Source organism: Bombina bombina, chromosome 4 (genome assembly GCF_027579735.1).
Source record: "Bombina bombina isolate aBomBom1 chromosome 4, aBomBom1.pri, whole genome shotgun sequence".
Classification (NCBI taxonomy): domain Eukaryota; kingdom Metazoa; phylum Chordata; class Amphibia; order Anura; family Bombinatoridae; genus Bombina; species Bombina bombina.
In genome coordinates, this window is record NC_069502.1 from 46,155,158 (window position 1) to 46,182,817 (window position 27,660).

The window sequence follows — 27,660 nt, forward strand, 5'->3', positions numbered from 1 at the left end:
GAGCTGTCGCTAGGCCAAAAAGAAAGAGCAACAAATTGGTAAAGCTTGTCTTAGAAAAAAGAATCTCAGAAACTGATAGCAATCTGGATGAATCGGAATATGAAGATATGCATCCTATAAGTCTATTGTGGGCATATAATGCCCTTGCTGAACAGAAGGCAGAATAGACCTTATAGTCACTATTTTGAAAGTTGGTACTCTTACATATCGATTCAAACTTTTTAGATCCAAAACTGGTCTGAATGAATTTTCTTTCTTTGGGACAATGAATAGATTTGAATAAAACCCCAGACCCTGTTCCTGAAGCGGAACTGGCATGATTACCCCAGATAACTCTAGGTCTGAAACACACTTCCGGAAAGCCTGAGCCTTTACTGGGTTTGCTGGAATGCATGAGAGAAAAAATCTTCTCACAGGCGGTCTTACTCTGAATCCTATTCTGTACCCTTGATAGACAATACTCTGAATCCAATGATTTTGTACCAAATTGACCCAAACATCTTAGGAAAATCTTAATCTGCCCCCTACCAGCTGAGCTGGAATAAGGGCCGCACCTTCATGCAAACTTGGGGGCTGGCTTTGATCTCTTAAATAGCTTGGATTTATTCCAATTTGAAGAAGACTTCCAATTGGAAACAGATTCCTTGGGGAAGAATTAGGTTTCTGTTCCTTATTTAAGAACGAAAACCGTTAGAAGATTTAGATTTACCCTTAGATCTTTATCCTGAGGCAAAAAAACTCCCTTCCCCCGCAGTGACAGTTGAAATTATTGAATCCAACTGTGAACCAAATAATTTATTACCTTGGAAAGAAAGAGATAGTAATCTAGACTTAGAAGTCATATCAGCATTCCAGGATTTAAGCCACAAAGCTCTTCTAGGTAAAATAGCTAAAGACATAGATTTAACATCAATTTTTATAATATCAAAAAATGGCATCACAAATGAAATTATTAGCATGTTGAATCTAGTTAACAATGTTAGACAAATCATGATCCGATACTTGGTGCGCTAAAGTTTCCAGCCAAACAGTTGAAGCAGCTGCAACATCAGCCAAAGAAATTGCAGGCCTAAGAAGAAGACCTGAAAATAAATAAACTTTCCTTAGATAAGATACAGGTTTCCTATCTAAAGGAACTTTAAAAGAAATACTATCTTCCATAGAAATAGTAGTACGTTTAGCCAGAGTAGAGATAGCCCCATCAACTTTGGGGATCTTTTCCCAAAACTCCAATCTAACTGCTGGCAAAGGATACAATTTTTAAAAGCTTGAATAAGGAATAAAATAAGTACCAAGTCTATTCAATTCCTTAGAAATCATAACAGAAATAGCATCAGGAACTGGAAAAACCTCTGGAATAACCACAGGAGGCTTATAAACAAAATTTAAACTTTTACTAGTTTTAATAACAAGAGGACTAGTCTCCTCAATATCCAATATAATCAACACTTCTTTAACAAAGAACGAATGTACTCCATTTTAAATAAATAAGTAAATTTGTCAGTGTCAATATCTGAGGAAGGATCTTCTGAATCAGATAGATCCTCATCAGAGGAGGATAATTCAGTATGTTGTCGGTCATTCGAAATTTCATCAATTTTATGAGGTTTTAAAAGTCCTTTACATTTATTAGAAGGCAGGATGGCAGACAAAGCCTTCTGAATAGAATCAGCAATACATTCTTATACATTCACAGGTATATCTAGTACATTAGATGTTAAAAGAACAGCAACAGGCAATGTACTATTACTTATGGACACACTCTCTGCATGTAAAAGTTTATCATGACAACTTATTACAAACCACAGCTGGAGATATAATCTCCACAAGATTACAACAAATGTACTTAGCTTTGGTAGAACTGTTATCAGTTAGCAGGATTCCAACAGTGATTTCTGAGACAGGATCAGATTGAGACATCTTGCAAATGTAAGAGAAAAAAACAACATATAAAGCAAAATTATCAATTTCCTTATATGGCAGTTTCAGGAATGGGAAAAAACAGCATAGCCCTCTGATAGAGAAAAAAGGCAAGAGGCATATAGGAATGGGGTTTAAAATAATGAAAATATTTGAGCCAAGTATGACGCACAAACAAACAGAGAAAAAAATTTTGCGCTAACAACATCCAGAAATGACACACTCGCGTCATTGAAGACGCAACCTTGTGAAAGGACTCGGCGTCGACAAAGACGACAGAAATTACAAATTTGCGTTATCGAACGTAACTTCGCGCCAAAAATTATGCAATATAGTTTGGCATTTTGCGCCCTCGTGAGCCTAATTCTGCCCGCGAATTTAACATGACAGTCAATTGAAAAAAGACTATACCCCAGGTAAGAAATAAATTTTCCTAAAAAATGCATTTCCCAGATATTTAACTGACAGTCTGCAAAAGGAAATATACTGAAACCTGAATCATGGCAAATATAAGTACAATACATATATTTAGAACTTTATATAAATACATAAAGTGCCAAACCATAACTGAGAGTGTCTTAAGTAATAAAAACATACTTACCATAAGACACCCATCCACATATAGCAGATAGCCAAACCAGTACTGAAACGGTTATCAGTAGAGGTAATGGAATATGAGAGTATATCGTCGATCTGAAAAGGGAGGTAGGAGATGAATCTCTATCTATGAAATAGATTCTGTCATGAGATGCAGGACACATGCAGGACACAGCAAAGATGGTACAACTCTATTTTATTGTAGAGCATGGAAATATACATCTGGTAGCATTGATCTCACTAACTAACTGAGACACAGACAAACAGACTTAAGCCCCGCCCCCAATCTGGTGACATCACTTCCTACTCTCATCACATCTTCCCCCTTTTCAAAGGACAAAGCATACACATTTTTGTTTTCATTTGAATATAACAAATAACAAAGTATACAACAACAATTTTGTATAGTATATAACAAATAACAAGTTACAGAAAATATAAACAACATGAATTACATCCTGACTTGAACATCGGGGTAGACTACCCTAGTCCACAGTGACCATGGGATTTTTCTACCCATACTTCCGGTCACTGTTCTAACTAAAGTTTATCCCGATATCGGGCCGGAAGTTTCACCACTCTTCCACTTGATGTAACTCTACATGAACTGTCCTCTGATATGGAAGAAGGTGATTGAGAGTCCACTCGAGGCAAAGACATATCCCCGCTGTGATCTTACTGAGGGGAAGGCACCCCTTTTAAAACAGGGGATCCCACCGGCGGTGGTACTGAGGCATCCCGTTCCAAACTCTCAGGTACAGGCTGAAGATGTTTTCAGTTACGGCGTGTAACTGTCCCTCCATCAGTAAGGACTACATAAGACCTTGGTTCTGGACAGCGTCCAATTACCGTAGCAGGCGTCTTCCATTTCTTCTCATCATCCAGTTTAATTCTGACACTTTTCCCTGCATTCAGCTCCTGCAAGGGCCTCACAGAATGTCTCCTGTCGTTGAAGAAATGATAGCCCCTTTTTGCCTCTTCATCCCTCCTAAGGACTTCATCCTGAGGAATAAAGAGGGTAAGGTGGTGCGAATCTAGTGTCCTAGCATCAGCTGTGCCAGGCTAAACCCTGTGGTTTGAATGGGAGTTGCCCTATAGGACAAAAGGGCCAGGTACGGCTCAGATTGCTTTAAAATGAATTTTGTTGTTTGAACTGCCCTTTCAGCCATTCCGTTGGCCTGCGGGTAATGTGGACTTGACGTGGAATGTATAAAATCATATTCCCTGCTGAAAGAAGTGAACTCTGTGGAAGTGAACTGCATTCTGTTATCACTCACCAGCTCCATTGCAATGCCCCACCGGGTGAACAAGCCCTTGAGATGAGTGATAACAGCTTGACTTGTGATTTCATTCAAAGGTGCAATTTCCAAATACCTGGAATAGTAGTCGATCACGACTAAGAACTTTTTCCCGTGCAGTTCGCACAAATCAGCAGTTATTTTCTGCCACGGGCCTGCAGGCAGCGGAGTAGAAATCAAGGGCTCCCTTCTCTGAGTAGGCCGGCGTTCCCGGCAAAAGGCACATTGAGACACATGGCTTGCAATGTCGGAACTGATTCCAGGCCACCATACAACCGTAGATGCCCTTTCTCTGCACTTTGTAATGCTTAAGTGGCCATCGTAAATCCTATTTAACATCTCATGCCGCATGCTAACAGGAATAACAATGCGGTCCTGGAACAGCACCAACCCATCCAGCTCCGTGAGCTGCGACCTTTCTGACTGGTAAGAACTTAAAGACATCCAGGCTGCCCGACTCTCGGGCCAACCTTCTTTTATGTACTTTATAACTTCTTGAAGGTCTGTATCTAAATATGTCTCCTTTCTTATTTGCTCTAGCTTCCCTGAAGAGATGGATTTGGAGGCCAGAACTGAATCTACATACACTTTCACATCTGATTCCGTTGAAGACTCTTCAGCAGCAGCCAACGGGAGCCTGGAAAGTGTATCCGCCACAACCAGTTGTTCCCCGGCACATGCACTGCCTGAACGTTGAATCTGAGCAGCCTCATTAGTAGTCTCTGGCATCTTAAAGGGACATGAAACCACAAAAAATTATTTCATGATTCAGATAGGGAATACAATTTTAAACAACTTTCTAATTTACTTCTATTATCTAATCTGTTTTATTCTCTTTTGTATCATTTGTTGAAGGAGCAGCTGTGCACTACTGGTTTCTAACTGAACACATGGGTGAGCCAATCACAATCAGTTTATATATGCAGCCACCAATCAGCAACAAGAACCTAGGTTCTATGCTGCCCATGAACTTTCCTAGATAAACATTTCAGCAAAGGATTACAAGAGAAAGAAGCAAATTAAATAATAGAAGTAAATTGGAAAGTTGTTTGAAATTGTATTCTCTATCTGAATCATGAAAGAAATATTTTGGGTTTCATGTCCCTTTAAAGGGACAGTCTAGGCCAAAATAAACGTTCATGATTCAGATAGAGCATGTCATTTTAAAAATTTTCCAATTTACTTTTATCACCAATTTTGCTTTGTTCTCTTGGTATTCTTAGTTGAAAACTTAACCTAGGAGGTTCATATGCTAATTTCTTAGACCTTGAAGCCCACCTCTTTCAGATTGCATTTTAACAGTTTTTCACCACTAGAGGGTGTTAGTTCACGTATTTCATATAGATAACACTGTGCTCGTACACGAGAAGTTATCTGGGAGCAGGCACTGATTGGCTAGACTGCAAGTCTGTCAAAAGAACTGAAAAAGGGGCAGTTTGCAGAGGCTTAGATACAAGATAATCACAGGGGTTAAAAGTGTATTATTATAACTGTGTTAGTTATGCAAAACTGGGGAATGGGTAATAAAGGGATTATCTATCTTTTAAAACAATAAAAAAACTGGTGTAGACTGTCCCTTTAAGGGTGTTTTGTCAATATCATAGGAATTGATTAGAGGGACTAGTGGTTTATGATCAGCCTCCAGACTAAATTTCTCTAAACCCACTAGGTAACGCTGAAAGCACTCACATGTTCAAACTGCAGCCAGGCACTCTTTCTCAATTTGGGCATATTTTTTACTCAGCAGCCGTCAGTGTATGGGAACAGTAGGCGATGGGCTGTAGTTTGTTTTCATTCAGCTGCAGGAGGGCGGCCCCTAACCTAACTGCTCGCATCAGCACTAACCACAGTCTTTTTGGAAGGGTTGTAGAACCCCAACACTGGGGCAGACCCCAGCAGGGACTTGACCTGCATAAAAGATTCTTCCTGTGAAGGTCACCAGACCAAGGCAACATCTTTCTTTAGCAATTCTGTGATAGGGTGTAGTATTGTGAATAAATCTGGAAGGAACCTGCCCACATAATTTACGAGGCCCAATATTTGTCTCAGCTCATGTACATCAGAAGGATTTTTCATCTGTTCAATAGCACACATTTTCTCGGGTCTGGCTTGATGCCATCCCCATTGATGATATGCCCAAAGTAACATAACTCAGCTTTCCCAAAATGGCATTTCTCTTTGTTTAGCTTCTGCCTGGACTCTCTGATAGTCTACAGCACACAGCTCAATCGCTGATCATGTTCCTCCAATGTAGACCCATACACTAAGATGTCGTCCATAACGACTGCCATGCCCACGTGGTCTCTTAGGAGAGAACTCATTTCTCTTTGGAAGATTTTTGGAGCAGAGGATATCCCAAAGGGGAGTCTGCAAAAACAAAACCAACCTACTGGTGTAATAAAGGTAGTCAGTTTGCGGCACTTTGGATCTAGAGGTATGTGCCAGAAGCCGCTAGAAGCATCCAATGTAGAGAAGAACTTTGCCCCCACCAATTTTGGAGCTATGTCTTCAAGTGTCGGCAACACATATCTCTCTCTCGTCACCGTCTCATTCAGCCTTTTTAAGTCTACGCAGATGCGTACCTTCCCGTTTTTCTTTGTAACAGGCACAATGGGGGCACACCAGTCAGTTGCTTCAACAACCTCTTCAATAACCCCCATATTCTTCATACGCAGAAGCTCCTTCTCCACTTGAGGCATGAGCGGGAACGGAATTCTACCGGGAGTGGTAATGCAGTATGGAACTGCGTCACCTTTAAGTGATATACGGACTGGGTTGAAATTCAGTAGGCCCAATTCACCAAACATATCTTCTGAGATTTCATTAACTCTGGCTACTAGGCCCAAACCACAGGCTGCTTTTCTGCTCAATAAATTATTAACACACTGACCTCTAATAACATGTACCCACATGGTGAATTTCCTTTGCTTGTACTCGCAGCTGGCAAGAAATTTCCCCACGCGATCAATGCGGCCACCAGGACTATGGACTTTTGTTGTAGCTTTCGCCTGCTGGGGCTGTTGAGGCAGTTTTATGAACGCTGCAAGAGACATTACAGTGATGTCTGCTCCTGTGTCAATCTTAAAGGCAACTTTGGCTCCCATTACAGTAAGAGTAACCCTCCAATCATCTTCTGAACCCGGCCGTTCAACAACAGACCCCACAAAGGACACTTCTTGACCCTCCTGGTCGCTATCCACCTGCATCTCCTTAATATATTCAGTCTTACACACCACTTCAAAATGGCCCATCCTGTTACATTTTCTACATCTTTTGTCTTTAGTAGGGCATATGACACTCTGATCATGGGTACGGTTGCACCGTGTGCATCAGGCATGCTGCGCCCATCCACTTCTAGGTCTATCTGTTATCTTAGGTCTACCGCTCACACTGTGCCTCTTTCACTAGCAGCTCTCCTGAACTGCTGCACTTTATCCACAATACTCTCAGATCAGCACTTTGCTTTTTCACCAGTTCACTCTGGCGGGCCATCCTAATAGCCCCATCTAATGTTAAATCAGACTCTAACTGTAGCTTCAGTGAGACTTCAGCATCTGCAATTCCAATAACTATTCTGTCTCTGATTTGTTCTTCTTTAGCAACACCAAACTCACAGAATTCAGCTAGTTCATACAGACTGCGCACAAATGACTCCACAGATTCTCCCACACGCTGAGCACGTTTGTGAAAACAAGCCCTCTCATGAATCACATTTCTTGTGGGCACAAAGTGGGCACTGAGTTTATTCATAACTATTTCAAAATCAAATTCTTCCCCTTCTTGGAAAGTAAAAGTATTGAACACTGGCTCCACATCTTCCCCCATAGAGTATAAAAGAGAATTAACTTGTACTTCACCACTCTCCTTGTCCAGCTTGGAAGCAATCCTGAAGCACTGAAACCGCTCACGCCATGTGGGCCAAGCTGCAGGCTGAGAGAAGTCAAAAGGCTCAGGTGGGGTAAACTTTGACATCGTCATCGATCCTGAAACAGAAGCGCAGGCAAGAACTTCTGACACCATGGGGGGTAGTTATCAAGCCGTCAACCTCAAATACGCTGGAATTCTGCAGCGTATTTGTGGCGAGGCTGATTCGCCTAAGTTATCAAACCCTAGATACCGGCAAAAGTAGAATTTTGTGACGTAAGCTTCGATCCGCCGGACTCAGTCCGACACAGATCGATTCTTACGTCACTCCAGATGTTCCGCACACAAGTTCGGCACAATCTGACTACTTTTGCTAGTTATCAAAAAACTAGCAGGTACGCTCGGCACTTTTCCGGCCCAGCGTACCTGGTTTTCAAACCGCCGCCCTGGAGGTGGGGGATCCCATAGGAATCAATGGGAGTCTGACCATAGCGAAAGTTCATGTTCGCTGCTGCCAGACATCCCATTGATTCCTATGGGATCTGTCTGCACCTAACACCCTAACATGTACCCCGAGTCTAAACACCCCTAATCTGTCCCCCCTACACCGCCGCAACTAAATAAATGTATTACCCCCTAAACCGCCGCTCCTGGAGCCCACCGCCACTCTAATAAACAGATTAACCCCTAAACCGCCGCTCCCGGAGCCCACCGCCGCTCTAATAAACTGATTAACCCCTAAACCGCCGCTCCCGGAGCCCACCGCAAGCTATAATAAATATGTTAACCCCTAAACCGCCGCTCCCGGTCCCCGCCGCAACTATAATATATGTATTAACCCCTAAACCGCCGCTGCCAGACCCCGCCACCACCTACATGATACCTATTAACCCTTATCCTGCCCCCCTATACCGCCGCCCTCTATAATAAATTTATTAACCCCTATCCTGCTGATCCCGGACCCGCCGCAACCTATATTAAACTTATTAACCCCTAATCTGCCCCCCCTACACCGTCGCCACCTATAATACATTTATTAACCCCTATCCTGCCCCCCTACACCGCCACCACTGTAATAAAATTATTAACCCCTAAACCTAAGTCTAACCCTAACCCTAACACCCCCCTAACTTAAATATTAATTAAATAAATCTAAATAATATTTCTCTTATTAAATAAATGAATCCTATTTAAAACTAAATACTTACCTTTAAAATAAACCCTAATATAGCTACAATATAAATAATAATTATATTGTAGCTATCTTAGGATTTATATTTATTTTACAGGCAACTTTCAATTTATTTTAACTAGGTACAATAGCTATTAAATAGTTATTAACTATTTAATAGCTACCTAGCTAAAATAAAAAGAAATTTACCTGTAAAATAAATCCTAACCTAAGATACAATTACACCTAACACTACACTATACTTTAATAAATTATTTCTATTTAAAACTAAATACTTACCTGTAAAATAAACCCTAAGATAGCTACAATATAATTAATAATTACATTGTAGCTATTTTAGGATTTATATTTATTTTACAGGTAACTTTGTATTTATTTTAGCTAGTTAGAATAGTTATTAAATAGTTATTAACTATTTAATAACTACCTAGCTAAAAGAAATACAAAATTACCTGTAAAATAAATCCTAACCTAAGTTACAATTAAACCTAACACTACACTATCATTAAATTAATTAAATAAATTAACTACAAATAACTACAATTAAATACAATTACATAAACTAACTAAAGTACAAAAAATAAAAAAAGCTAAGTTACAAAAAATAAAAAAAATAAGTTACAAACATTTAAAAAATATTACAACAATTTTAAGCTACTTACACCTAATCTCAGCCCCCTAATAAAATAACAAAGCCCCCCAAAATAAAAAAAATTCCCTACCCTATTCAAAATTAAAAAGTTCAAAGCTCTTTTACCTTACTAGCCCTTAAAAGGGCCTTTTGCGGGGCATGCCCCAAAGAATTCTACTCTTTTGCCTATAAAAGAAAAATACAACCCCCCCAACATTAAAACCCACCACCCACATACCCCTAATCTAACCCAAACCCCCCTTAAAAAAACCTAACACTACCCCCCTGAAGATCATCCTACCTTGAGTTGTCTTCAGCCAGCCGACCATCGATGGAACCGAAGAGGAGATCCGGAGCGGCAGAAGTCCTCATCCAAGGGGCACTGAAGAAGTCTTCCATCCGGGCGATGTCATCTTCCAAGCGGCGTCTTCAATCTTCATTCATCCGGAGCGGAGCGCCATCTTCAAACGAGCCGACGCGGAGCCATCCTCTTCTTCCCGACGACTACCGACGAATGGATATTCCTTTAAAGGACGTCATCCAAGATGGCGTCCCTTCAATTCCGATTGGCTGATAGGATTCTATCAGCCAATCGGAATTAAGGTAGGAAAAATCTGATTGGCTGATTGAATCAGCCAATCAGATTGAAGTTCAATCCGATTGGCTGATCCAATCAGCCAATCAGATTGAGCTCGCATTCTATTGGCTGTTCCGATCAGATTCCGCTCCGGATGGATGAAGATTGAAGACGCCGCTTGGAAGATGACATCGCCCGGATGGAAGACTTCTTTAGCGCCCCTTGGATGATGACTTCTGCCGCTCCGGATCTCCTCTTCGGTTCCATCGATCGTCGGCTGGCTGAAGACAACTCAAGGTAGGATGATCTTCAGGGGGTAGTGTTAGGTTTTTTTAAGGGGGGTTTGGGTTAGATTAGGGGTATGTGGGTGGTGGGTTTTAATGTTGGGGGGGGTTGTATTTTTCTTTTACAGGCAAAAGAGCAGAATTCTTTGGCGCATGCCCCGCAAAAGGCCCTTTTAAGGGCTGGTAAGGTAAAAGAGCTTTGAACTTTTTAATTTAGAATAGGGTAGGGAATTTTTTTTATTTTGGGGGGCTTTGTTATTTTATTAGGGGGCTTAGATTAGGTGTAAGTAGCTTAAAATTGTTGTAATATTTTTTAAATGTTTGTAGCTTATTTTTTTATTTTTTGTAACTTAGCTTTTTTATTTTTTGTACTTTAGTTAGTTTATCTAATTGTATTTAATTGTAGTTATTTGTAGTTAATTTATTTAATTAATTTAATGATAGTGTAGTGTTAGGTTTAATTGTAACTTAGGTTAGGATTTATTTTACAGGTAATTTTGTATTTCTTTTAGCTAGGTAGTTATTAAATAGTTAATAACTATTTAATAACTATTCTAACTAGCTAAAATAAATACAAAGTTACCTGTAAAATAAATATAAATCCTAAAATAGCTACAATGTAATTATTAATTATATTGTAGCTATCTTAGGGTTTATTTTACAGGTAAGTATTTAGTTTTAAATAGAAATAATTTATTAAGTATAGTGTAGTGTTAGGTGTAATTGTAACTTAGGTTAGGATTTATTTTACAGGTAAATTTCTCTTTATTTTAGCTAGGTAGCTATTAAATAGTTAATAACTATTTAATAGCTATTGTACCTAGTTAAAATAAATTGAAATTTACCTGTAAAATAAATCCTAACCTAAGTTACAATTACACCTAACACTACACTATACTTAATAAATTATTTCTATTTAAAACTAAATACTTACCTGTAAAATAAACCCTAAGATAGCTACAATATAATTAATAATTACATTGTAGCTATTTTAGGATTTATTTTAAAGGTAAGTATTTAGTTTTAAATAGGATAAACTTAGCTAATAAGAGAAATATTATTTAGATTTATTTAATTAATATTTAAGTTAGGGGGGTGTTAGGGTTAGTGTTAGACTTAGGTTTAGGGGTTAATAATTTTATTACAGTGGCGGCGGTGTAGTGGGGGGCAGGATAGGGGTTAATAAATTTATTATAGGTGGCGACGGTGTAGGGGGGGCAGGATAGGGGTTAATAAACTTATTATAGGTGGTGACGGTGTAGGGGGGCAGATTAGGGGTTAATAAGTTTAATATAGGTTGCGGCGGGGTCCGGAAGCGGCGGTTTAGGGGTTAAACTATTTATTTAGTTGCGGCAAGGTCCGGGATCAGCAGGATAGGGGTTAATAACTTTATTATAGAGGGCGGTGGTATGGGGGGGGCAGGATAGGGGTTAATAGGTATAATGTAGGTGGCGGCGGTGTCCGGGAGCGGCGGTTTAGGGGTTAATACATTTATAAGAGTTGATGCGGGGTCTAGGAGCGGCGGTTTAGGGGTTAATAACTTTATTTAGTTGCAGGGGGCTCCGGAGGCGCCGGTATAGGGGGTAGAACAGTGTTGTTTAGTGTGGGTGCTTAGTGACAGGCTAGCAATAAAGCTGTAAAAAAGCCGAAGAACAGCGAGATTGGATGAGTGATAACTATCACAGTCCGCTGCTCATCGCCCCGTACTTGGTGCGCGGCTTTTTGACAGCTTTATTGATAACTTAGGCGAAATTTTTCAGTTCTGCGGCGGCGATGGTAGGCGAGCTTAGGCGGGCGTATTGAACTGGCGAAGGCAGGTAAGTAGACACGTTGATAACTAGGCCCCTATGTCATGAGATGTAGGACACATGCAGGACACAGCAAAGATGGTACAACTCTATTTTATTGTAGAGCATGGAAATATACATCTGGTAGCATTGATCTCACTAACTGCGACAAACGGACTAAAGCCCCGCCCCCAATCTGGTGACGTCACTTCCTACTCTCATCACAGATCACCGTGAGGAAAACCATTGCATTCAATAGGTGATGCTCCCTTCACATCCCTCTGACATTGACTGTACTCTGAGAGGAACCGGGCTTCAAAATGCTGAGAAGTGCAAATCAACGTAGAAATCTTAGCACAAACTTACTTCACCACCTCCATAGGAGGCAAAGTTTGTAAAACTGAATTGTGGGTGTGGTGAGGGGTGTATTTATAGGCATTTTGAGGTTTGGGAAACTTTGCCCCTCCTGGTAGGATTGTATATCCCATACGTCACTAGCTCATGGACTCTTACCAATATGAAAGAAATGAATTTATCAGGTAAGTTCTTAAATTATGTTTTTCCAGTAATCGTACGCTTGTTGCCAATTAAGAAAGAAATAGGTTTATTGTATGTGGTTGTGCAATAAAGCTACTTTTTTTTAATGTGACTTTAGTGGGAAGCTACTTTGATGATAAGTCTCTATCATATTTAGGGTTTCAAGTTGTCCAATATATAACTGGGGGGTGGGGGGGTATGGCGCAGTAGCGGGTGAAGACACCTCCCTGAAATGCGTTTTTGCAGGTTGGAAAGTCTGAATTAGAGGTCTCCAAACGGTGCTCATAAAAAGCTTACTTTGCACAGCTTTATAGACATCTCAGATTACAAGATGTAAAGAGCAAGCTGAGTTGTGCACTATTTAAAGTCATGTCTTAGCTGCATACATAAACTAATACAATTAGTATCAATTGAATTCTTTTTCCCCCTGATATGCTACAATGAGTAGGGATACTGTATCTGAGTTCAGTGGATGTAAGCTCTCATTTTAGTCTTAATTATTCTATGTAGTAATGCTTCTATGAAGTAGTATATAGGAACATACACAAGTAATAAACAATGAACATAACTTATTCAACAATTTAGATATAAATAGTGTGTTTATGATGTAAGAGACATAAGGAGCATAATAATGTGACTATAAGATGTCAGACAAAGTCATCATGTATGTAGTCACTTTATGAATGGCGTTCACAACAAGAGGCCTATTTATCAAGCAGTCAACTTTCTGGCATTCCACGGCACCAATACGCTCGTCTGACATCGCCTAACATCGCGGCTGTGGACCTGAATACGCTCTCCATATTTAACAAAAAAGCTACGGGCGATGAGCAGCGGACTGTTGTTAACTAACAGTCATCGATCTCGCTGCTATTCGGCTTTTTCCCAGCTTTATTTATACCCTGTCACTAAACACCGCCACTATACTAAAATGTTTAACCCCTATCCCGCCGTTCTCGAACCCCGCCGCAACTAAATAAAGTTATTAACCCCTATCCCGCTGCTCCCGGAGCCCACTGCAACTCTAATAAACTGTATTAACCCTTATCCCTAAGCTCCCGGAGCCCACCATAACTAAATAAATGTATTAACCCCTAAACCCCTGTCCTCCCACATCGCTACCACTTACTAAACCTATTAACCACTAAACTGCCAGCCCCCCACATCGCCATAAACTAAATTAACCTATTAACCCCTAAACCTAACAACCCGTTAACTGTATATTAAAATTACATCATCCCTATCTTATAATAAATTTAAACTTACCTTTAGAATTAAATTAAACTATATTAAACTATTAATTAATCTACCCTAACTGTTATACTAAAATTACATTAAACTATATTAAACTAATAATTAATCTACCCTAACTATTATACTTAAATTACAAATTAAATTAAATATATTATTTAGTTAAAAACCTAACTCTACTCAAATTATTTAAATCTACTATTAAAAATTACAGTTACAAAAAACTAACAACTAAGTTACCCAAAATAACAAACACTAAGTTACAAAAAAAAAATAAACACTGTTAAACAAAATAAAAAATAAATGATCAAATATTTAAACTAATTACACCTAATCTAAGAGCCCTATGAAAATAAAAAAGCCCCCCCTAAAATAAAAAAAAAAACCTAGCCTACAATAAACTACCAATGGCCCTTAAAAGGGCCTTTTGCAGGACATTGTCCCAAAGAAATCAGCTCTTTTACCTGTAAAAAAAATACAAATACCCCCCAAAGGTAAAACCCACCACCCACACAACCAACACCCCCAAATAAAAACCTAATCTAAAAAACCTAAGCTCCCCATTGCCCTGAAAAGGTCATTTGGATGGGCATTTTTTCTGCCCAAACCCTAAGCTAAAAATAAAACACACCCAATAAACCCTTAATAAAACCACTAACCCCCGAAGATCCACTTACAGTTTTGAAGACCGGACATCCATCCTCAACGAAGCGGCAGAAGTCCTCATCGAAGCCGGCAGAAGTCTTCATCCAAGCGGGCCGAAGTCTTCATCCAAGCCGGCAGAAGTCTTCATCCAGATGGCATCTTCTATCTTCATCCATCCGGTGCGGAGCGGCTCCATCTTCAAGACATCCTCTTCAATCGACATCTTCTTCCGAATGAAGTTTCCCTTTAAATGACATCATCCAAGATGGTGTCCCTTAGATTCCGATTGGCTGATAGACTGGATCAGCCAATAGGATGAAAGCTCAATCCTATTGGCTGATTGCAACAGCCAATAGGATTTTTTCAACCTTAATTCCGATTGGCTGATAGAAATCTATCAGCCAATCGGAATCTAAGGGACGCCATCTTGGATGGCGGCATTTAAAGGGAAACTTCATTCGGAAGAAGATGTCGATTGAAGAGGATCTTCGGGGGTTAGTGTTAGTTTTTTTTTAAGGGTTTATTGGGTGGGTTTTAATTTTAGATTAGGGGTTTGGGCTGAAAAAGAGCTAAATGCCCTTTAAGGGCAATGCCCATCCAAATGCCCTTTTCAGGGCAATGGGGAGCTTAGGTTTTTTAGATTAAGTTTTTTTTGTGGGTGTTGGTTGTGTGGGTGGGGGGTTTTATTGTTGGGGGGTATTTGTATTTTTTTTTACAGGTAAAAGAGCTGATTTCTTTGGGGCAATGCCCTGCAAAAGGCCCATTTAAGGGCCATTGGTAGTTTATTGTAGGTTAGGGTTTTTTTTTATTTTGGGGGGGCTTTTTTACTTTCATAGGGCTCTTAGATTAGGTGTAATTAGTTTAAATATTTGATAATTTATTTTTTATTTTGAGTAACTTAGTGTTTATTTTTTTTTGTACACTTACACCTAGATTACGAGTTTTGCGTTGGAGGCTGTGCGGTGCTAACGAGCAGTTTATGCTTACCGCTCACTTACCTACAGCGCTGGTATTACAGGTTTTTACAAACCAGACAAGAAGTGAGCGTTAAGCAAAATTTTGCTCATTGCCACACTCCAATACCAGCGCTGCTTACGTTAGCAGTGAGCTGGTTGTGCATGCTCGTGCACGATTTCCACATAGGAATCAATGGAGAGACCCGGCTGAAAAAAAGCAGCGTAAAACTCCTTAACGCAGCCCCATTGATTCCTATAAGGAAATAAAATGTATGTTTACACCTAACACCCTAACATGAACCCCGAGTCTAAACACCCCTAATCTTACACTTATTAACCCCTAATCTGCCACCTCCGACATCGCCAACACCTACATTATAACTATTAACCCCTAATCTGCCACTCCGGACACCACCGCCACCTACATTATACTTATGAACCCCTAATCTGCTGCCCCCAACATCGCCGCCACCTACATTATATTTATTAACCCCTAATCTGCCGCACCCAATGTCGCCGCCACCTACCTACACTTATTAACCCCTAATCTGCCGCCCCCAATGTCGCTGCCACTATATTAAAGTTATTAACCCCTAAACCTAAGTCTAACCCTAACCCTAACCCCCCTAACTTAAATATAATTTAAATAAATCTAAATAAATGTTCCTATCATTAACTAAATTATTCCTATTTAAAACTAAATATTACCTATAAAATAAACCCTAAGATAGCTACAATATAACTAATAGTTACATTGTAGCTATCTTAGGTTTTATTTTAATTTTTTTCAGGTAAGTTTGTATTTATTTTAAGTAGGTAGAACAGTTACTAAATAGTTATTAACTATTTAAAAACTACCTAGCTAAAATAAAGACAAATTTACCTGTAAAATAAAACCTAACCTAAGTTGCACTAACACCTTTCACTACACTATTATGAAATTAATTCCCTAAATTAAATACAATTAAATACAATTAAATAAAATTAAATAAAATGAGCTAAAGTACAAAAACCCCCCACTAAATTACATAAAATAATAAACAAATTACAAGATTTTTAAACTAATTACACCCCCTAACAAAATAACCCCCCGTCAAAATAAAAAAAGCCCTACCCTACACTAAATTACAAATAGCCCTTAAAAGGGCCTTTTGCGGGGCATTGCCCCAAAGTAATCAGTTCTTTTACCTGTAAAAAAAATTAAAAATCCCCCCCAACATTAAAACCCACCACCCACACAACCAACCTTACTCTAAAACGCACCCAATACCCCCTTAAAAAAAACCTAACACTAACCCCTTGAAGATCCCCTTACTGGGAGAATTCTATCAGCCAATCGGAATTAAGGTAAAAAAAATCCTATTGGCTTTTCCACCATGAAACAGAGGCTTTCCCTATGGGAACCTCGTTCTGATGCAGTCACAGACAACATCAGAACATCTGCGCCAGCAAAGCGGGTACGTTGCGTAGCGATGGCAGCAAGTATAAATATATATGTATATGCTTATATACATATATATATATTTATATGTTAATATGTGTATATACACATATTAACACATAAATATATATGTATATAAGCCTATACATATATATTTACTGGAAACACACAATTCCCATTGACCGCAATGGAAAGGCACTTTTCAGTGACATTTTATTCCTAACACCCCACACCCACCAACTTTAACCTCAAAATATTGCCTAGTGCAGTACTTTTATTAAAAAATAAAGATGCTGTTATGATGATGAGATCCAAAACATTAAGAAAATTAAATGTATCTTCATCAATATAACCTGCTTTAATCCATCATCTAACAAATTGTACACAAGCTCCTGGAAATCCAATGTAGGATTTCTACTCATTTTGGTATAAATATTTATATCAGAAAATTGTTTATGTGCCTCTCTGATATAATCGTCTTTACTCATCGCTACCATGTTCCCTCCTTTGTCTGCCTGTCTGATGACAATTTGTTCCTTGGTCTGTAAAGACTCTAAAACAGTTTTTTCAGCAGCTGTCAAATTGTGTTTGAGATTAGTAAGATGCATGTTATCATAAAGCATCTTTAGTTCCGACTCCATCCTTCTATGGGATGCTTCAAAAACATTTCCTCTAGATTTAGGGCTAGATTACAAGTGGAGCGCTATTTAGCGCTTACACTAGAGCACTAATTGTGCTAGAAGTAAGCTGTTTGCTTGTGTCGGGTTACACTAGTATTACGAGTTGAAAGTAAAAAAGTTATCGCTATCATGCTAAAAACACATGCAAAAAGACGAATTTAGAATATCAGGCGCGCGATAACCTATTCCCCCATAGAAGTCAATAGAGAAAAAATAGTGGAAAAAAATCCCTTCTGCCCACTAACCTGAACGCATATTCTCAAGTGCACTTACCCAACATAAAAATATGAATATTTCACATTATAATGTTCTTCACATTGGAATGTCAAATATTTACAGTAAATACACAGTGATTTTTCATGTTTTAATCTACTTAACTGCAAAGGGCTCTAATGCATGTCTATATACAGTATCTCACAAAAGTGAGTACACCCTTCACATTTTTGTAAATATTTTATTATATCTTTTCATGTGACTACACTGAAGAAATTACACTTTTCTACAATGTAAAGTAGTGAGTGTACAGCCTGTATAACAGTGTAAGTCCGTCCCTGAAGGGAGGGGACCATGCTCTGCTTCAGTATGTCACAGTACATATTGGCATTCATGGTTCCCTAAATGAACTGTAGCTCCTCAGTGCCGGCAGCACTCATGCAGGCCCAGACCATGACACTCCCACCACCATACTTGACTGTAGGCAAGACACACTTGACTGAAAATAACAAGGAAAGGACAGAGGCGCCATATGTGTGAATCAATTATCCACTAAGTATAATCACATAAAAGATGCAGGGTACTCACATGATGAGGAGGCACCCAATTGTGCCAATGGAAGAAGACACACTTGTCTTTGTACTCCTCACCTGGTTGCCGCCACACATGCTTGACACCATCTGAACCATATAAGTTTGTCTTAGAAGAGGCTTCCTCCTGGGACAAGAGTCATGCAGACCAATTTGATGCAATGTGTGGCGTATGGCCTAAGCACTGACAGGCTGACCCCCCCCACCCCTTCAACCTCTGCAGCAATGCTGGCAGCACTCATACCTCTATTTCCCAAAGACAACCTCTGGATATGACGCTGAGCATGTGCACTCAACTTCTTTGGTCGACCTTGGTGAGGCCTGTTCTGAGTGGAACCTGTCCTGTGAAACTGCTGTATGGTCTTGCCCACCGCGCTGCAGCTCAGTTTCAGGATCTTGGCAATCTTCTTATAGCCTAGGCCATCTTTATGTAGAGCAACAATTCTTTTTTTCAGATCCTCAGAGAGTTCTTTGCCATGAGGTGCCATGTTGAACTTCCAGTGACCAGTATGAGACAGTGTGAGAGCGATAACACCAAATTTAACACACCTGCTCCCCATTGACACCTGACCTTGTAACACTAACAAGTCACATGACACTGGGGAGGGAAAATGGTTTATTGGGCCCAATTTGGACATTTCCACGTAGGGGTGTGCTCACTTTTGTTGCCAACGGTTAAGACATTAATGGCTGTGTGTTGAGTTATTTTGAGGGGACAGCAAATTTACACTGTTATACAGGCTGTACACTCACTACTTTACTTTGTAACAAAGTGTAATTTCTTCAGTGTTGTCACATGAAAATATATAATAAAATATTTACAAAAATGTTATACCATGAATTAGATATAGACACAAATTTTTTAATTATGAAGATTCAAATCGATAAAAATATTTACAAGTTATGTAATCTATATGGACCCAATTTTATAGATATGGAGTTCTGGAAAAGATTATATACCAAACTGCTACCACATTTCGAAGCAAATTTAATACTCGCTGGGGATTTCAATATGTCCATGCATCCAAAATTGGATAGACTTAACACAAGAGTCTCCAGACAATACAATAGAGAGGCAAGGATTTTGGCAGATTTTTGTAAAAGTTTAAAATTAAAAGACATTTGGTATTGGGAATTTGTCATAACCCAGATCTAAGATCTTTCACTTGCGAATCTAAAACTTTTAAACCTTTTCTAAGTTAGTGAAAAATTATTGAGCGTAGATCTGATAACAGAAATAAATTATATATATTTATCAGATTATGCTAGTATATCGCTAAAATTACAATATTGTAAACAAGATCAGAAGGGGAATAACAATTTCTTATTCACAAGATATTTATTACATAACACACAGTTTGAACTCTGGCTAAGAGGGAAATGGGGAGAATTTACGGTGTGTAATAAGTTATACACTAATAAACCAGACATTTTTTGGGAATCAGCCAAAGCCTTTCTTAGGGGGAAATCAAGGCATGGTTAGTCAAGTGGAAGAGGGTCACAATAAGTTGAGAACTGCAGTTATCCAAGTCCTGAGAAATAGTTATAAAAGTTATGTAGACAATCCGGATAAAAGAGCATGGGAAAAATATAAAGAGGCAAAGTTAGAAAGGGACCTGTTTATAAACAAGAAATTACTTCAAAAAGAAATTAAAAGAAACGGCTGCATATTTTAATTTTAAAAGACCTTAAAATGGTTATCTTTGCTATTGTCAGCACAAGGAAGTAAAAACCATATTGCAGCCATTAAAGATAAGTCAACAAGATACACAAATAATAGTGATATTAAGGATACCTTTTTGAGATATTTCCCAAAATTATATTCGAAGGGAGAGATAGATCTTGATATAAAAAAGGAAATTCTGGGAGGGAATAAAAGTCCCAAAGTTAGACAAAGGGAAACTGACAGATTTCAACGCTGCTATCACAAAAGAAGAAATCCTTAAGGCTATTGACACAATGAAATTACACAAAGCATCAGGGCTGGATCAACTCCCCGCTGAATTTTATAAAATACTTAAAGAACAAATCTCACCCTCTATATTAAAACTCTTTAACAAATATTATATACAAAATGAGATGATATCTCCATATTTTACTTCTTCATTCATTAACTTAATAATAAAAAAAGAAAAAGACCCAGAGTTAGTTACATCATACAGACCAATATCCCTTTGAATAGCCACTATAAGTGTTAACATCTATACTGGCAAACAGGTTGAAAATGATTCTGAGCCATCTTATACATGAGGACCAAGCGGGATTTATGTATGGCAGAAACCCCACCAGAAATAGGAGAGTAGTGATTCTACACTACTGGTTGAAGGGCCGCACTTCTAAAGGAAAAACAAGGCAGCGCTGATTACGATGAACGATGATAAGGCGTTCGATTTGATCACCAGGGATCATCTATTTGAGTCATTGGAAAATTTTGGATTTAAAGGTCATTTTAACGAGTTTATTAGATTAATCTACAAAAACCCAAGTTCTACAATTTTAGTTAAAGGGGAACTGTCCCCCAATATATACATGGCACAAGGTACTAGACAGGGATGTCCAATCTCCCCGCTATTATTTAATATCTCATTAGAATCTTAAGCAAATAGTCTTCAGAAGGAACTAGAAGACCTACCTGTAGGAAAAAAGAGTTTAGTTTTGTCACTATATGCAGATGATTTATTGCTATTTATGAAGAATTCAAAGAAAAATACCCCTATTCTAAAAATGATAGCTCCTTCTCCGGCTACAGAATCAACATTTCTAAATCAGAAATTCTATGGTTGTGTAAAAATGGGGAAAGTATTAAAGAAATGCCATTTTTAGAAGTATCTAATCAGATTAAGTATTTTGGGATTATTTTATCTAAGAATCCATCTAAATGGTGTGATATTAATTATAAACAAATGTGGAACTCTATAGCTATGAAGCTTAAGAACTGGGGTCAGTTTCCGTTGTCCATCTCTGCGAAAGTCCAATTAATTACGATGATCATACTGCTCAAAATTCTCTTCTTCTGTCAGAATTTGCCATTATTTATTAGGAAAAAGGATCTCAATAAGTTTTATTCGCAGTGTTAGGTTTTCCTAACTAGAAATATTATAACTGGGTAGCTTTGGTAAAGATAGCATGTGATTGGATAACGGAGGCCAATTTAGTATCTTCTAGTACAATTTATGACTACACCTGCTGTAGAGGCAGGTTAGTCATTCGAAAAAAAGGATGCTTATATGCACTGTTATGATATCTATATTAGTAATTGAATTAGGTTACTGTGCCTTGAAAAACTAAAGAGATATTGTATGTTAAAAATTAACCTTTATTAATATCATTTAAAAAAAGACAGCTTTTATGGATGATAATACTGCCCTAAAGAGTTAAAAACACTCTCACTGTGCTTTGTGGATAAACAGCATATTATTCTTATGCTAAAAAAGTAACAATAGGTCTTAGTAGTACTTTGAGCAGTAGATTGTAAATGAGAAATTAACTCAAGAGCTGTTATACAACTCTGGAGCCTCTTGGGCCTATATGGCTCACAATAGTTTCTAAATTATTATACTCATATATGTTATTTGTAATCCATATATAGTTTGTAATATGTATTGGAGCTCTAAAATTACTACTTGGGCTTTACAATTTAAGACTGCTAATATGTATAGGTACTAAAAGTATTGGTGCATACGATGGTGGCAGCTTACAAGTGGTAGATAAAACTATCCTACTGTTTTGGATAATTAATTTGCACACCCAAACGTGGGAAATAAATCTTAAAACAGTTATGTATCAAGATGTAATGTATTGTATTGAGGCTAGCCACTCCATAAAATAACTCTGGTAATGATATTGAATACCACAGTCTATATCGTAATGCTAGTGGAGTAATACCTATAGTAATGATCTAAATCCTGCAGGATGTGCAATAGATTTACTACAAAGACAAATATTGAGTGATCACCTGTTGCTACACACTGTTATCTGTTATATTACATATGTATAAAATAAATGCTAGTTACTGCATTGTATATTTCGCCCAAATAAAGGGCTAGTAAATTTATTCAGGTAATATATAAATTATATTGATATATATAAAGCACTGTGTAGCTAAATTTGTTCAAAGTCTTAATTAAAAGGCTGGTTCTTTGAAGCGTTTTAATTAACTGTTCAATCCTGTCAGTATAGAAATGACACCTAAGGCTGTGAACTATGTCCACTAAAGAAAACCCTATGTCAAGCTAATTGCAGAGTATCGAATACCCTATCAAAGTTAAATTGTGATGGATATTGTATATATCGTAATGAAATTCAAGTACTGAGCGTGCCTGCTTTATATTAAGATCACCATATAATTCATATGACTATGATTAGCGTTAGTACCAAGCTGAGACGACTAATACGTATGCTACTTTTTTTAGATTAAGCATGCTAGTTTTTTTAATATTAACAACTAGTGAGGCAAGTTAAAAATTGAGGAGACCCCTGACGCGGCTTTTCACTAACGCTTCCTCAGAGGGAGCGTTAGTGAAACGCCGCGTCAGGGGTCTCCATATGAATTATATGGTGATCTTAATATAAAGCAGGCACGCTCAGTACTTGAATTTCATTACGATATATACAATATCCATCACAATTTAACTTTGATAGGGTATTCGATACTCTGCAATTAGCTTGACATAGGGTTTTCTTTAGTGGACATAGTTCACAGCCTTAGGCGTCATTTCTATACTGACAGGATTGAACAGTTAATTAAAACGCTTCAAAGAACCAGCCTTTTAATTAAGACTTTGAACAAATTTAGCTACACGGTGCTTTATATATATCAATATAATTTATATATTACCTGAATAAATTTACTAGCCCTTTATTTGGGCGAAATATACAATGCAGTAACTAGCATTTATTTTATACATATGTAATATAACAGATAACAGTGTGTAGCAACAGGTGATCACTCAATATTTGTCTTTGTAGTAAATCTATTGCACATCCTGCAGTATTTAGATCATTACTATAGGTATTACTCCACTAGCATTACGATATAGACTGTGGTATTCAATATCATTACCAGAGTTATTTTATGGAGTGGCTAGCCTCAATACAATACATTACATCTTGATACATAACTGTTTTAAGATTTATTTCCCACGTTTGGGTGTGCAAATTAATTATCCAAAACAGTAGGATAGTTTTATCTACCACTTGTAAGCTGCCACCATCGTATGCACCAATACTTTTAGTACCTATACATATTAGCAGTCTTAAATTGTAAAGCCCAAGTAGTAATTTTAGAGTTCCAATACATATTACAAACTATATATGGATTACAAATAACATATATGAGTATAATAATTTAGAAACTATTGTGAGCCATATATGCCCAAGAGGCTCCAGAGTTGTATAACAGCTCTTGAGTTAATTTCTCATTTACAATCTACTGCTCAAAGTACTACTAAGACCTATTGTTACATTTTTAGCATAAGAATAATATGCTGTTTATCCACAAAGCACAGTGAGAGTGTTTTTAACTCTTTAGGGCAGTATTATCATCCATAAAAGCTGTCTTTTTTTAAATGATATTAATAAAGGTTAATTTTTAACATACAATATCTCTTTAGTTTTTCAAGGCACAGTAACCTAATTCAATTACTAATATAGATATCATAACAGTGCATATAAGCATCCTTTTTTTCGAATGACTAACCTGCCTCTACAGCAGGTGTAGTCATAAATTGTACTAGATTGTATCTTAAATGCTTACGCACTGCTCCTAGAGTGTTTAATAATAATTACTGACATATTCAATAGATTATATTGCAAAACACTTCAGGAGAAACTATATAGCCATATTATTACAATAAGGTTCCAATATCCTTTTCTCAGAACAATTTAGTATCTTGTATGCATATGGAAAAAGATTTGATATACCCATTGTCAATTACAGGGCTTTTACATATTAAAGGTAATGATATACCCAAAGCTATTAAATAGAGGAAGACAAGTTATTATATTGTACTTGCATGGCACAAATATACAAATGAATTACAGATAAACAGGTTGACTGTCATATTTTTTACTATTTGTGGTAATGTGGGGATTGCTTTGAGTCTGGTCACAAGGACCTTTAAGTATTGGAAACAGAAAGAGTTAGTCTATTCATATCAATTGGAGGACCCAAACGTTCGGACAATCAAATCATTTTCTGATATTTGCCAAGATTTTACGCTTCGTAACTATGACTTCTTTGCCTATCTGCGGATAAGAAATTACTACTTTAATATTATAGATAAATTTGGTAGGGATTGGTCTATTAAAAGAAACAGATGACGGAATTACTTTATATAAAGTATATAAAGGAGGTCCTTGAGTTAGCTGTTCTCAGTAATAGTATTACACTCTGTATACTGCGATTCTTCAGAGGCTGTACTGAATGTTACATATCTGCAACGTCCTGAAAATCGTTAGTAGATAGAAAAGAACGTGTCTGATGTCTGTGTATAACATAGCGGATTGAGTTGAGAGGAACTGTTTGGGCTCATTCCCGTGCCCAGGACCTGAGAACAACTAAAGTGGTGCCAGACGCCAGTAGTTTAAGCGTTCACGAGCACCTTCCTTCCCAGTCAGGCTTTTGTTACCTTAGTAACCTGTCCACGAGCACTTGCAAGTTTTTCCTCTCCCATATCTCTGCATGCTGCTGGCAGTGAGAGCTGCGGAGCACATCAAGGAGAATCATCGTTATTTGCTTTTTGGTATTACTGCAGCTTTAAAAAAACACACGGATATATTTTTGACATATTTTTGCACCATTTGCACATATTTTTGCCTATTTTTTGCACACACTTTTTTTATTGTTTTTTCATTGGATATTATTTTTTTCTCATTTTTTTTTCATTATTTTTTTCTCACCATGAAACAAGTACTTTTCACCCATCATCACTTTATTTTTTGGGCAATCTATTTGACTACTTTTTGTTGGATCACCATTGGACATAGAAGCTATCACTTATAATTATTTTTGGTGTTTCACCACCATTATCATCAAAGGGTTACCCTGAAGGTTTTACGGACTATTAGTATCACAATTCCTGTTGTTTTTATTGCTTTTATTGATTGCATTATCATTGCCATTTTTTATATTGTTTTATTTTTATTTATTTGTCTGTCATTTTAAAGTTTAGCATGGATCCATGATGTCACTTGTATGTATTGAATAAATTTCAAATTTTAATTTCTCCATTTGAGTCCATTGTTAGTAGTACCTCTGCCTCCGTCAGGACAGGCGCCTGGGTTCATTTCAATTTCTATTTATCTCTTTGGTGAGAGCTAGGTATCACCACACCTGGTCCATTGGGTACATTTAGTCGGCGCTCAAGTAGACCTCAGTCTCTTAATTGTTACAGGTATGTTCCCGAGCTTCTGGATGGGGCAGGGCGCGGGAGTAGGAGAGGGAGTGGGGGGGATGCTTCCTTCCATATATTTTTTCTCCCCCCTGTGCTTTCTCTCTCTTTGTTGTTGGCTAAATATGTATTAACTTGAGACATTGATATTCCTAGGTTAAAGGGAATAAGAAAATAACAAGAGAGTAGAGTACATATTTGTTTCTATGATTAGCACCCTACAATGTACTAGAAATAAGCTGTGGTTTTGTCATAACAATGTATATTGTATAAGTATGTCTTTCTCGCATTTAGTTATTGTGACCATATTCTAATAATAAATTAAATATAATTTTTTTTTAAATGTTGTACTTGTTATTCTAACGTTTGGTTCATAGCCCATATTTTCTCCCTGTTGTATATTGCTTTTTTGCCCCTCCTCTCTCTTTTTCTATATCTATAACTTTTGTTTTTTGTTCCTTTGGAAAAACCTGTTCTACACTGGCTCCCCCTGTTATATTTCTAGTCTAAATCCGAGATTGCTCTCTCTTTTCTTTTAATATTTCAGGAAGAGTGGGTGTTTGACTGGTCTGTACAACCTGAGGAATGTCTCTCCTATCTGTATCAGGGCTATGACTATGGTGGTCTTCAATAATTGAATGCTGCTCCCCTCCCAACACACACACACACTGGGATGGGACATTTACTGCTTCTTCTCTTATTTCCACACTACTATCTATTGTGGAAGTGTCTTCATGTGCCTGACTGAGTATGGCGGAAACGTTATCATCCTCTTCTGTAGGTGACATATCTATATCAGAGAAGGAGACTTGTTTGGCCCTACTACGTAGCTGTTTGTTATTTCTTTTAGACTTCTTTTTAAGTTATTACTGATAAACCATTTTGTTCTTATAATCCCACAAGTCCCCATCAAATGTTTTAAATTTAAGAGTATCTATGTCCTCTTTAACAAAGGTCACAGTTTCATTTAGAATGTAATCCAATCTTCCATAATCCTTGTGGGTCAGTTATTTAGATACTCCTGTAAATTATTAATTTCTGTGCACAATTGTTAAAGTTGTTGTTTCTTAAATGTTATAAGCAAGTGTATTAATTTGACGGAAAAGTCTGTAAGAATGGAATTACATTTATCAAAAAAACAATTGATCTATTACTTTAAATGTGGGAAATTTATAGATTCTTAAACCACAAGGGTTTGAGAATAGTTTTGTGTCCATTTAACTTATTAACTACATATTTTAAACAATCATTTCTAAGCAATAAACCCATATATATTGCTATATCCTATATAATATATAAGCAGACACTTTTACTAATGTATTAGCAGGAGGGCACAACCCTATACTGATGTGTTAATATATATATTTTTTATATATATTTTAGTTTTTATTAAGGTTGATAAGAGAGAATGAAACAAGATTATTCATAGTAGTACATGAAGAAGAAAATTGACATCGATCAAGCATAACGTACCATATAGTCAACCAATTTTTCTAGATTAAAGAAGGGTAGGGACTAGGAAGAGAAAACATATATTTTATGTGACATACTGTAGCCCATAAGTACAGTCTATTGCTACTGTGTGTAATCTGAATATGAGTTGCATTAATAATGATGATTTGTTCTCACTCAGGCCCTGTAAAATCCACCTTCGGTGTGAGCGATCTGCAGTTGTGGGCGGAGCTATCATCTCTGGTAAGTGGTGAACAATTTCATTGGCCTCTTTAGCTGTTTTTAGAGGGTTTTTTTTAACCTGCAAGAACATTTAAACTTAAATAGATACAGCAGTATCAGCTCTGCACTTCA

General features: G+C 37.6%; 1 protein-coding gene across 1 annotated transcript in view; it reads left to right on the forward strand.

The window, feature by feature from the left end:
* ADGRF3 (adhesion G protein-coupled receptor F3) overlaps positions 1–27,660 on the forward strand; it is a 104,086-nt gene that overhangs the window by 15,105 nt on the left and 61,321 nt on the right. Inside the window, exon 4 of the mRNA XM_053711001.1 lies at positions 27,488–27,549. Within this exon, the coding sequence (XP_053566976.1) occupies positions 27,488–27,549 (62 nt within the window). The remainder of the gene's footprint in view (positions 1–27,487; positions 27,550–27,660) is intronic.